At 32.7% G+C, this 14,519-nt stretch overlaps 1 protein-coding gene across 1 annotated transcript in view; it reads left to right on the top strand.

Moving 5' to 3' along the window:
• LOC140437072 (small ribosomal subunit protein mS31-like) overlaps window positions 1-5,793 on the top strand; it is a 32,053-nt gene extending 26,260 nt beyond the window's left edge. Inside the window, exons 6-7 of the mRNA XM_072526324.1 lie at window positions 5,191-5,402; window positions 5,487-5,793. Of these exons, the coding sequence (XP_072382425.1) occupies window positions 5,191-5,402; window positions 5,487-5,755 (481 nt within the window). The 3' untranslated portion in view covers window positions 5,756-5,793. The remainder of the gene's footprint in view (window positions 1-5,190; window positions 5,403-5,486) is intronic.
• The last annotated feature ends 8,726 nt before the right edge of the window (window positions 5,794-14,519 follow it).

The raw sequence follows: 14,519 nt of genomic DNA, 5'->3' as shown, positions 1-14,519 counted from the left end.
AAATATAGTACGGTTAACAAGGGTCCTACATCTTCTGTCGCATCTCACATTTCCATCGCCACTTTTTTCTATTTCACCATTTTTCCTCCATCGTTGCCTTTATTCCGCTGATCCATGTTAATGCCGGTCTTCCTTATCTTCTGTTTTGAGCAGGTTCATAATAAGCTTTTTTCGGCTAATTCTAACTTCTTAGTTAGGTACATGTTCTATTCTTAATACTCGGCAAGCTCTTCTGATAAAATCCATTTCTATAGTATCCACTCTTCTTTTGTTTTTAACTAATTAAATTAATTTGCCCACATTCCTTATCTCCATAAGTTAGTATTGGTTCTACTACTACTCTATATAGTCCTCGTGTTTTTCTTCTATTCTCAGATACTCTGTTTTTTGTATGTTTATATTCAAAACCCAAAATTCATACTGTTCTTAAAGCTTTCATAGCATGTCCTTTCCATAGCTTTCATGTCCTCTTTACAGTTGAATAGATTAGGCGATAAGCAACACCTTTACTAAAGGCTCTTTGTCATCTTAAACCGTTCCGAAACGTTTGGCCCGTCTTAATTGTAATTTGCGCCCCTTTATATATTATTATAAAGTGCCCGAACATTCACTATACAAGGTTAGCCCTTGCCAATACATTAAATAGCGTCTTCAAGGGCACAGTGTAAGCTTTTTTCGTATTTGTAAATACGAGATAACTAGGTAGATTTCGAGTTTTACGGTGTTCTATTATCTGTTCAAGAGCAGGTATGTTATCCATGCACGACCTTCTTGTCCGGAGACTATTTTGTTTCTCTATTTCTTCATACTCTGATTCAATTCTATTTTTTTTTGCCGTATGAAGGTCCACGTAGATTTGCCATTTCTCATTTCTTTCAATATCACTTTAATATCATCTATCGTTATTTTCTCCCCTCCTATTCATCTTTTTTCGCCTATTTCTCCTTTAAATTGACTTATATTCTCTGTTAATAGGGCTTTGTAGTGTTCTTCCTATTCCTATTATCTACTACTTATTAATTCCATGTTTTCTTTCTTTTCTCAGATTATTTATGGTCTTCCACGCCTGTGCAAACTTTGTTCCTCCTAGACATCTCCCTATCCCATCAAATTTTTCGTCCCATTTTTCCTTTTTGGCTACCACTCTTTTAACTTCTCTGATGGATCTTACACATATTCGTCAATCTTTTTATATCTGGATTGTCACTTTTATATACCTCTCTATTTCCCAGAGTTTTTGGGAATTGATTTGTTCTTCATTTCTGTCTGTCGCCCTTCATACGCTATGTCCCTAAGTTTTGTAGCCAAACTAAGTTTATACAGGAATTATCTTGAATGCTTCTGGAGACTGTCTAAATTAAACATCTTTATCCTTAATTTCTCTATTTTTATGGTTTGTCCGGAAGTTTACTAATACTTTCGGTATTACGAAATATTGGATAGCTCTACAATCTGCATTACAAAATACCTTTACTTCATTAGTTTTACACCTTGAATTTTGTTGTTGAATAAAATAGTCAATTATGGATTTTAATTGCTTCTTAGGTTGTACCTATGTGAATTTATGTACGTCCTTATGCGGAAAGAATCCATGCATTATTTTTAGAGATAGACTTTGGCACGTCTTTAAGTAGCATTCCGTTGTTCACTTTTTCCTCTCCATATTTTCCTATTACTGGGTCCTTACTCTTTTTACCAACTCTAGTGTTAAAATCACCCAATATACAGATTTCCATTTTTTTGTTTTAATACTACTTATAGTGGTTAATTTATTATAAAGGTCGTCTTTTATGCTTGGGATAGCATCGTCACTTACGACATAAACTCTTACTATCACTATTTCGTGCCCATTTTTTTCTATTTCTATTAAAATTATTTGTTTGTCTACCTCTTCCCTAAAATGGATATATTCTCTTCTTATTTTATTTCCTTTTCTCTTTGTTTCTGTATGGACACATAGATCTCCCTTATTATTGTTTAATTCTTTAAATACTTTTATTTTTCTTTGGTTTGAGACCCTCAATGTTCCATATCGCCATTCTAATAATCCCTTTCCGTCCAGATTTCGAGGCTTTTAATCGAAACATTTAGTGTATGTAGTTTTTACAAGCAATGAGCCGCTAGCCCATTGTTTCAACCCTCTTTGAAGCAGCTCAGTGGGCAGCAGCCCACTGAGCTACTCAATCCACCCAATCAACTGTAAGCGGAGTTAAAAATGATATTTAATAACAAATATTTGAAACAATAGTTTTTAGTTTCATTTAAAAAATCAGTTTGTTGATCAGATGTGATACAGGGTCTATTGAATAAAAATAAGTATTTGCTTTTACTTCCTCGTATTTAAGTAATCACTTAATATTAATTGAATAAAAGAACAGTAATTACTTTATGTAAATTACTTAGAGCACTAAGTAATCTCTTTTATTTTGAAGTAGTTACTGAATGTATAAAGTTACACAAAAATTTTTCCAGTTATTACTTCTTTTTAGTTGAACAAAAAGAAGGATATTCTACAATTAGTAAGTAATACCTTAATATTTGTTAAGGAATCTCAAATGAATACTTACGCCAGTAATTAATGCATACTTACACTAGTAGAGTGGTAGTTCTAAACATTTTTCGATTATTATAATTATGGCTGACTTTATATATGTTCGTAAACATAAACACTACATGAAAAGAAAAAACGTAAGTCCCAGCAAGTCTAAGGTTCTATTGCATTTTGAAAGCGAAAGTATAAACTTTCTATCAGATTATTTTTTGCCACAGCTAGATGAAACCAGAGGAGGTGCCCTTAGCTCTCGACAAAGGATGGAGATTTTTCTGCGATACGTTAGTGATACTGGATTTCAACCAGGTATTGCTGAAGATTTCGGCGTTCACCATACGACTGTATGTAAAACCATAAATAATGTTGCTGACAGAATTTTTGAGAAATCACATCAGTGGATAAAGTTTCCGTCTGACCTGGAAGGTATGGAAGAAGCAAGGACAAAGTGGGCAAATCGATTCCAAATACCTACCGTTATTGGCGCACTGAATTATACCCATGTTCAAATTAAAAAACCTTCAGAATTTGGTGACAAATTTATTAATAGAAAAGGTTTTCCTAGCATAAATGTACAAATAACGTGTGATGCAAATGAAGTGATTACAAGTGTGGACACTCAGTGGCCTGGAAGTGTTCACGATTCGAGGATTTGGAAACAAAGTTCGATTTATCAAGTTATACATAGCTTTAGAGGCAATTTTTGAGTCCTTGGAGATAGTGGATATGGAATTTCTCCATGGTTATTATGTCCATTCAAAAACCCCCAAAACAGAAGCGAGTAATTATTTAATATCACTCATTCCAGAGAAAGGGTGATAATTGAAAGAGTATTTGGGCAGCTAAAGCAGAGATTTCCTATATTAGGGTCTAAAGTAAGAGTAACTTTGGCAAAAGTTCCAAAGATCATTGTTTGTTGTGCTGTTTTGCATAATATTTGCAAATATCTACGGGACGATTTTGAGTTATCCGAAAATGAACGGGAAAACCCACAGGACCTCCATGATGTACATTACAATGAAGCGGAAGTAGATATCATTCGTCAAAGAGGAGCTGCAAAATGCCAATTAATAGTGGAAACAATATTTTACTTGATTTTGTAATTTTCTAACGTTGTTTTTAATTTGTTTACTTAAATATCATTGTCAATTTTTGTGTCATAGACACTACAATATAAAACAAGTATTTTTTCTTTTGATACCTATTTAATACACTGAAACTTTTAATACAAAATTAAGAAAACAAAAAATGTGAAACTAAAAATTGCAGTACATATATGGAAATTACAAATACATTAAAAATGGCAGTACATATTTGGAAATTACAAATACATTACAAGTCTATGTATTCTCGTAGATCTGATACGATGCGATTATTAACCACTTCTGCTCCAAAACTATCTTCAGGAATTCGATATGGCAAAACATTTGTCAATTTTTCTATCAGAAGTTTTTCCCTTTGCGCCAGAGGTCTAGCAATATTTAATTGTTCAAGAAGAACAAGTCGTTGCAACTCTTGTGTTGATAAACTTTCCGTTTCATCGGTCCCTAACTTAAACTTCTTGTTCTTTGGGCGTTTTTTCAGCGTTCCTATAGATGAGGGTATTTGTGAATTGGTACTAGCTGATCCAGTATTTTCTAGATTGTTCGCTTCTCCATTGTTAGTTCCAATGGAACATCTCCCAGGAATTTTCGTGAATACTGGATTTTTTTCAAAATTCAATATATCCAGAAATTCTTTTTCCCACTCGCGCAATTTAATTTTTTTGTTACCAGTCATATTTTTATCCGTTTTCTTCTTTACATCTGTTTTCATGTTATTGAGATTTTTTTTTAATTTGTCAATAGTAATACTTGTACCAGAAGCCTTAATAAATTGATCTCTTATCCCGTTCCATGCCTTCTCTTTACTTTTAACAATTGCCGGAACCATTGATTTGTTCAGAAGAACCGTATGATTTTTCAATATTTTTACAAATATAAGCCTTTGACAGCCACTCTCGACAGGTAATTCTTCCTCACTTGACGACGACATGACTATTTATAACGCTAAAATTTAACTGACGTGGATGTACCTACTACACAGTATCTCAACGACGCACGCGACGTTTACAAACTTTGTCTTGCAGCTATAAAAACATGACAAGACAATTTTAAAAGTAAATACTTACAAGCATAAGTTAATACTTACAAGTATATACTTAAATTTCAGAATATTTTTCCAGTATTACCTTATAAGAAAACACTTACTTTTATTCAAATAAAAATAAGTTATATCTTATCCTTATAAGTATTAGCTTGTGCTTAAAAGTTACTACTTTTAAGGTAACACTTATTTTTATTCAACAGACCCAATATTTATTAGCTAACATTAAAATATTTTGTCTCAATATGTCTTGTAGCATACTGTCTTATGAAACTTAGTTGTTGTAAATTGAAACACGCAATTTAGACTTATCTATAAACTCTACAAACTTGAATTTTCTCTCTTGTATTCTTTTTTTCTGCTAGCATTTCTTAGAAATGTTTCTACTCCTACCGTGAACATGAACTGTCTATGAACAAATATGAACTAACTTTATTTTTGGAATTTTTTTTTTTTTCTAATTCTTATGAAAAACATTCATTATTTTTTGTTTACAGGGTGGTACAAAAAATCGACCTCTTTGGTAGCAAGCCTTTAGGTATCTTTACCAACAAGGACATGCAAGAAAATGAAACAAATACTTGGCAGAAGTTATACGAACGCGATTTAAAACTAGCAACCACACATCCTCCGTCGAATTATTTTCAGCAAATGATTTTGTGGACAGAGCAAGGAAAACTCTGGAAGTTTCCCATAGACAATGAACAAGGTACTAAAAGTCACTACAAAATATTGTTTTATTAACTTTGATTTTTTAAATATTTAATAACCTCAATATTTTTAATGATTTTAGATTTAGAAGAAGAAAAGAAAGTAGATTTCTCAAAACATATATTCCTTGAAGAGCATTTGGAACCGTGGTGTCCCCAAAAAGGGCCGATAAGACATTTTATGGAGTTAGTTTGTGTAGGTCTTTCAAAAAATCCATATCTAACGGTAGAAGCTAAAATTGAACATATAGACTGGTACAAAAATTATTTTGAAGAAAAGAAGAAACTATTGCAAGAAGTTGGAGCCTTTCCTACTGAAGATCAAGGTCAAAAACAAAAACATATAGAATAATAGATGTACTACTAAATGAATAAAATATGTGTTCTTTATTTTTCGTTTGATATTATATATTAACACTACTACAAGTTATACTACTAGACTACTACGAGTTATATAGTCCAGTTGTCAGAGATTTGATCTCTAAAAACAAGACGAACAACCTGAATTTTGCTGAGAATGTTAATTTTGATACCTCAAAAAAATTTACCACTACTACCACTTGGCTTCCTTCTAAAATCCCCCTCGTAGGAGAGAAAACATCGATTTACCAAGAATCTGTACGCCGTAGAAAAAAATATTTTAAACAAGGAATGTAGCATGAACCGTTCTCTTAGAAACAACGCTTGAAGCGACCGGCGAATTTGAATGTCACGCGTCAAAAATTTTTTTACATAAAACATGAATTCGACGGTAAAAATTCGATATCTTTTGGTCAGAGTGTCCTATCGACAAAACTCAAAATACGTTTTAAAAGTGAAGAGTGTAATTTTTGCATTTTGCCGAAAATGAAGTCAATTTATGATTCTCATGAGATCAAAAAAATTTAACACTTTCATTGACCAGTCGCTACGGATTTTCGATTGTTAGGGCCTAAACTATAATTCCACTATTTGGAAGAGTGATTCATCGTTTGAAGGCGGAGAAGTGGGGAAACACGTATGAAAATGCAGTGGCGTACACTCACTTTTATTTCAACTTTGATTATATTATATTGTTTAAATATTATTGTTCTAAATAGGCCACAATATATTTATCTGCAGGTTTTTACTGAAGTTTCCATCTCTATATCAAAAGACCGTTTTCAAAGATATAAATTATAGTTATATTTATTTTATTTGTTTATTATTATATATTTATATCTTATATTATTTTTCTTTTTTTTTTCTTAACTTTAAAAACGGTCTCTGGAATAGAGATCGAAACGTCAGTAAATTAAACATGTAAATATATGTATTGTGGCTTATTTCCAACATTCTCCCTAAAAATACGGAATACCACAAGCAAAAAAACTATAGAAAAATAAATATATCTATCATTTGTATATTTGAAAACGATCTCTTTATATAGAGATCTAAACGTCAGTAAGTTAAACATTTGAATAAATATATTGTTACTTCTTCCCAACATTATTTCTAAAATGATAATCACTTGTTTTTTTCGACTCAAATTGAAGCAAACCATCATCAAGGAACCCTGTATAACTTCCTATATAAGTGATGATTAAACGCCGTCCCTTTCCCGATGGAGCTTTTAATCCTGTAAACCAGCCTTCTATAAATGCTTCGCCTTTACTTTTGACATTTAAATCTTGCCAAACTTTTCCAACTGTATGACCTTCGGTAATCCAGGTTTCATCCAAATAATATATTTTGCGTCCAGTGCTGCAAATTTTGCGTATTTCTTCTCCACAGAATAAGTTCATTTTTTCTAATAGCATACTTTTTCTGTTGCGTTTTACACATCGAAAGTTCATTTCGCGCATGGTCCTGATTAAGACTCTACGAGATATCTTGGGTTAGGAGTCATCGTTTTCGAGCTCTTGAGAAATTTTTTTCAGTGTTGGAATTTCACTCCGAAAATAAAATGAATTAATTTTTCGACGTATAATATTCCTTGTCTCGTCATCCAAAACAATGCTTTTCCTACCTCTAGTTTTACTTTTTTTTGGTTTTTATTTTCCAATGTATTTTGAAGTACACCATAAATACAGCTAACGGATACTTTTGTTAAACTGCTACAAATGTCGACCGCTTGGCTATTCCTTCATAAACAATGAAGACAATTCCTTCATAAACGTTTCGTGCGTTTATGAAGGAAAAATGCGGTTTTTTATTTTTGGAATCAACATCAGAATTTTGCTGTCTTCTCTTGGAACAACTCGGTTTTTCGTCCATTGTATTTCAATAATCACAGAATATAACTAAAAATTCACTATAAACCAAAACTCCAATAAAACTCAAATCAAATAATTACAGAATATAACTAAAAATTCATTATAAACCAAAACTCCAATAAAACTCAAACCAAATAATCACAGAATATAACTAAAAATTTACTATAAAACGACAAACTATAACACTCGTATTATCAATAACACGTTTTATCAATACTACAATACAGTATTGATAAAACAGTATTGACAACAATAAGTTTACAAACTGATCACATAAAATATACTCACAAAATGCAACACATGCACTACCCTCAGGAACGCCAATGTAAATGAACCATTGTTGATTTCTTGATCGGCACGACCAAAAACGAGTTTTACGGCTATCTCTGGGTCGGAATTGTAAATCGGAGTTTCCTCGCTAATTCCAAAGTTGCCAAACGATTGAAAAATAATGTTTTAAAATATCGATTTTTATTTTATAAATTTAAATATGTAACGAAACGGAACATATAAATAAAATTTATTTCATTACAATTTTGTGCTTAATTTTTACTATTGAAAAAATCATATTTTTATCGTATAATAATAGTATTTTTATGACGGTAATAATCGCTGCGTGGAAGAATACAGGTTTTGTATGACCATAATTACTACTTGTGAACAAGAATTGGCTACACTGTACGACAACTCCTGGTCAAGTCTGATATAGAGAAGCACTAATAAATATACTACTTTATATATTCTGTAATTTCTTATGAGAAAACGCAAATTGCAATTGAGAAAACGGGTAGTTTTTGAGGGCCGCTGTGTACATTTAAATTTCAAGATATTCGGCGTTTAAACGATGAAATTACTCTTCTAAATTGAGGATTTATAGTATAGCAAGAAATTTTGATTTTGAGTTTTGGCAACCAATATGTGGCATTTAAAATAAGCCTTAAAGATGTTGAATTTAAACTTTCACAGTACAAATAATTTCACGTCACAAAAAATGCTTCCAAGAAGACGGCATTAAGTGAAATTTGAAGCTGATGTGTAATTTCAAAAAACGTACTTGTGTAAACGGAAATAAACAGTTTTAAACGTTTTATATCGTTTGTAATGGGAAAGTGTAAATTCAGCGTTTTTTAAGCATATTTCAAATACTTTGTTTGTTGCCAGATCGAAATTTAATGTTACAGGTTTTGAAAATTAAGCTCTAAAAATGGAAATTCAAAAGTGACCGGTCAATGGAAGTGATTATCTCACGAGAATCATAAAAAATGAAAAAATCGCATGTTTAATTATGTAACAACTTTATAGAAACTGACTTCATTTGCGGCAAAATATCTTTATCTTTTGCTTCATCTTATCGTGTAAATCGATGTTTTGCATTACTCCCTCCCCTTTAGAGGGGGAGTTTTAGGGGAAATCCCGGGGGTAGGAGTGGCAAACTTTTTTGCATCTTTGTCACAAATTGATATTCTCAGCAAAATTCAACTTGTTGGTATGATTTTTAGAGGTTCAATGGCATCTCGTCTCTGACGACTGGACTACTAACATTGGTTGGAATGTGTTGGTCATAAGATTCTCTGAGCCAAAAGTATGCTTTAAAAAAAATCGTTTATGCCCTTATTAAAAAGAATAACCCATAGGAAATTAAAAGCCTCATCAGCTGGTGCCACAAAAATAACCGGCAACTTATTAACATTATTAACACAAGTAATAAACACATTTTCATTACTGCAACTAGAAAAGGAATGCTGGAGATCATTCTACCTAGTTGCTTTGCTAAAGTCTCAATACAGAGTTTGTGCGTGCCGCGTGTGTCCTCCGAGTTCTCTTTTCGAGAACAGACTGACTGGTGTTCATATTAGAACAAATGAAAAAGGTTCTGCAACTCTTTTCTTGTGGCATATTATCTTCGAAATTTTGAGATTCCGAGATCATTTTGCCCTCTCTAGTAAAAAATTTATGATAAAAAATATAGGTTACTTGATTTTTTCTGGACGACAAAATGGTTCAAAAATATAAACGGAAGACGTTTCCACGATAGCACATTTACTGAGGAACCAGAACAACAGCTTGTAACCTATATTCTCGACATGGAAAGCTGAACGTATGGCCTTATCGCCAAAGACGTAAGATCTATGCCGTAGGGGAGAGGCGGGAACAGTGACACACAGGGAACAGTGACACATTTAAAATCCTAGTAGAAAATATGTTAGCAAGTTGGTGATATTGTGGAATTTTACAGTTGGTATAATAAGAATACTACTTGTCTTATAAAAAGTTGACAGAATCTGTTGTGTTTGGAGAAAATCGCATGTTTGTGTTTTGTTAGTGCAGAAGTATTTTGTCAAGGGTGTTTTTAGTTGTTTACTACGAGGAAACAAACCTGAATTATTGGATTGTGTTCTGGGTCGTAAAAAAATCGTATAAAATGTAAGTAATAGCAATAAAATTTCTTTAAAATCTTTGTAGATTAACAAAAAATTTACAAATTTTTGTATAAAACAGCATTGTGGGTACAGTGACACGAATATTGATAGGGAACAGTGACACGATGTGTCACTGTACCCTTCTTGTGAATTTCATAAAATCTTGACAGCAAATGAGTGCTGGAAAATCATATTAGGGTCTAAGAAGCTTTTGTTAATTATGAATTTACATTACAGATGGTACGTCAGAAGAAAACGGATAAGACAGTGGGTAGATTCAATGAAGATTCTATTAGGGAAGCAGTCAATCTAGTTATCAGTGGTATATCAATTCGTCAAGCTGCTAGAGAGAAAAACTTAAGCTTTAAAACCGTAAGCAGATACGTAAAGAAATACAGAGATGATCCCGAATGCCGAATGGCTCCTAACTATAAAATAAACCAAATATTTTCTTTGGAACTAGAGGAAGCTCTCGTTGATTATATCATAACGTGTTCAAAAATGTTTTACAGTTTAACAATTACCGATTGTCGCAAACTTTCATATGACTTAGCGAAAGCAAATAAATTAAAAATTCAAAAAATTGGGAGGAGGAAAAAAAAAAGCTTCAGTCGACTGGTATAAAGGATTTCGCCATAGACATCGTACAATATCCTTAAGAACTCCAGAGGGATGTAGTCTAGCAAGAGCAGCAGGATTCAATAAAGAAAATGTAAACTTATTTTTTAATAAGTTGGAAATAGTTTTTGCAGCGACATCCAAATTTTTCAAATGGATTCAGAATTTACAATTTAGACGAAACCGGAACTTTGACAGTTCAAAACAATTCGACAAAGGTGCTAGCCAAAAAAGGCACTAGACAAGTGTCTAAAATTCAAAGCAGTGAAAGAGGTACACTTGTTACCACATGCTGCATTGTAAGTGCAAATGGAAGTGCAATCCCACCCGTAATGGTATTTCCGAGAGTCCATTTTAAAAGCCATATGTTGGCAGGAGCGCCATGTGGGACGTTAGGCTTGGCTACGAAAGCAGGATGGATGAACACAGAATGTTTTATTGAAGTTTTAAAACATTTCATTAAACATACTTGTAGTTCAAAAGCTAACCCTTCACTATTAATCATGGACAACCATGAGAGCCATATATCTCTTGAAGCTATCATTCTGTGCAAAGATAATGGGGTCACTGTTTTGACTGTGCCTCCACTTTGCACCCATCGGTTGCAACCATTAGATGTGGGTCTGCTAAAACCGTTTCATATATTTTACAACGATGCTTTAAGTTCGTGGGAAAAAGCTAATCCGGGCACACCTGTGACAATCTACCATGTAGCATCATTTGTGGGACTCGCTTACCCCAGATCTATGACACCTGTAAATATATCGGCAGCTTTAAAAAAACTGGAATATTTCCCTTTGACCGTCACGTATTTAATGATGATGATTATTTCGCAAGCCAAGTTACAGAACGACCATTAGTTAATTCACCAAATATTGATCCAAAACCATCTACCTCGACAGGAGGTACCACAGATAACTCTATCAAGAACCAGGACGTAACTCCATTACAGAAATTGTCACCTTCATCCACAAGTGGAAGAAAATTGACATTTGTAAGTCCATCAGCTATTCGTGAATATCCAAAAAAAAGTCTGACAATTTCGGTTAAAACTAGAAGAAAAAAAGGCAAGACTATGATTGCTACTGACACTCCAGAGAAAAACGAAATTGAAAGTAATAGAGCCAAAAAAGCGAAAACAGTTAAAAGAAGCATAATCTCAGAAGACATTAAAAACAATGATGATGTTATTGAGTCGGAAGACGAAGATGGTAAAACTTATAGTCTCCATAATTCTGACACGTCAGAGGGAAGTGAAATATTTTCAGATAGTGATGATGAAGACCTATGTGATTTGACATTAGATCCAGCCAAAATTTGCGACATTAAGATCAATGATTTCTTATTAGTGAGACTCAAATATGAAGCCCATTCCAATAAAGAAATCGAAAAATATTATATTGGGAAAGTTGTGGTGATAAACACCATTGGTACGAAGGAAGTCAGTTTTTTACGTAAAAATTCAAAAAATGTCACATGCTTGGTGTTTCCATGTGTCACAGACATTGGTGTTATATTCAACAACCAGATTATAAAAATTTTGGACCATCAAAAATTAGCAGGGGTCGACACTTTTTTCCTAATGTTAAAACGGACTTGATTTCATAGAAAACAACAAGCATTTATAATATTTTTCTATAGATCAATAATAAAGATACGTTTTTATTGTTTAATTAGTCCTAAATAATAATACTTACATATACAGTTGAAAAAATGTCCTTTGTGTCAGTGTACCCTTCATACCAGGGAACACTGACACAATGCAAAGTTTCAGACTTTTTTTAAATCTATTTGTTTTCTTAATTTATAGCAATGTAGTCATTCATGATGTATTTGCAACACAATAACACGTCCAAATTGATATTTGCAAGTAAAATCCTATTAATGTCTAGCGATGACAGAAATTCAAATTTTTCTGTGTCACTGTACCCACCTCTCCCCTACATCTAGGAATGTCATTGTGCATAGATTTTCGGACCAAACAAAACTTTCTGGTAAAGACTGGTTAAAGGGTTTTCGCACGAGACACCCTCTATTTTCACTGAAAAATGGATGACTAATCACCTAGCTATTACAGTATTTCAAATTTCGAGAATTTTAACGAATCCTACATAAGAGCCTGCAATGCATGAATGCTATTAATGGTTTAAAGAAAGCCGGAATTGTACCTTACAATCCTTATGGTTTCTCAAAAGTCGATTTTGCAGCTGCCGAAGTTACAGAGCAAGGCGAAACGAAAAACATGCAACAAACTGGAAATGTCATCATAACAGCTCTTTCAACTCCAGTTCAACAAACTCCTTGTAAGAAAAATTGTGGCCAGGGCTCCAGTTCAGACAATGATGACCTTGATGAATCAAAAATTGGCCGTTATTCATCAGCATATTGACACCGGCTCTACACCTGTACCTTCGACCTCCTTCACAACCACGACGCACTACTAAACGAAAAAATCTGTTGGTACAGTTATTCTTAAAAGTACTTCTTACAAAGAACAGATTTTAGGAAAGTGAAAAAGAATTAAACGAAATGGGAGCTCTTAAATTAAAGGATAAAGCTGCAGTTATTGGAAAGCAATATGACAGTCGCTAGCACCTATTTTGAACACAAGACCATACACAAGGTAACCTGGACCTCTCCTGATGGAAGAACAACGAGTCAGATTGATCACATCTTAATAGATTCAAGGCATGGAACAGACGTAATAAACTGCAGAAGTTATAGAGGCGCAAACACAGACTCAGATCATTGCCTAGTGATCTTAACATTGAGGGGTAGAATTTCAAACACCAGTAAAGAAAATAAAATGGATACAAAAAAATAAAATTGCAAAAGCTGAGAGATGCGACACTTGCAGAACGGTACTCGGAAAACATCACCAAGAGGCTAAGGAATCAAAATGTAAATGAAGAAGGCCAGACAGATATAGACTCCTACTGGACCAGAATAAAGGAAGATATATGTTGGCGCGAACCATAGCCCCCATCCGCTATAAGTACAGATTGTTTTGTTTTAACGTATATCATTGACAATAAAACTAAACTTTTTTTAAAAACGCCATTCAAACAATATTTAGCCTCTTATATTGCTCCGAATGGCTTTTACTATAGGAAGCTCATGTTTTAGAAAACTACATATTCATATGTATGCACAGTATTATTGCTGTCTGATATAACGAGATCGGCTTATAACGAGGTAATTAGTCTGCCATTTCAGTTCTCGTTATAGAGGGAGTCTACTGTATATATATATATATATATATATATATATATATATATATATATATATATATATACATCGGTTTAGAACGTCTTTCGACGTTGTCCGATACCTAAACACCATCTCTTCCTATCTTCGCAGTCGTTTGTTGTTAAATTTCTTTCGCTCATGGACTTGTTTACGCCGTGTTGCCATTCTAATCTGGGTCTTCCTCTTTTCCGTCGACCTATCGGTTGCCATTCTATTACTTTTTTGGGGAGTCTTGATGCTGGCATCTGTTGAACATATATATCTATATATATATATATATATATATATATATATATATATATATATATATATATATTATATATATTATATATATATATATATTATATATATTATATATATATATATATATTATATATATTATATATATATATATATTATATATATTATATATATATATATATATATATATATATATATATATATATATATATATATATATATATATATATATATATATATATATATATATATATATATATATATATATATATATATAGTTACAAAGACAGATAGCCAGTAGTTATTAACACACGGCAAAAAGCAAGGGGTACGAAATTTAAATAAAAAAACAATA

The sequence above is a fragment of the Diabrotica undecimpunctata genome, chromosome 3 (assembly GCF_040954645.1).
Source record: "Diabrotica undecimpunctata isolate CICGRU chromosome 3, icDiaUnde3, whole genome shotgun sequence".
Taxonomy (NCBI): Eukaryota; Metazoa; Arthropoda; class Insecta; order Coleoptera; family Chrysomelidae; genus Diabrotica; species Diabrotica undecimpunctata.
The sequence above is the reverse complement of the archived record's forward strand: the minus strand, read 5'-3'. Positions and strand labels throughout refer to the sequence as shown.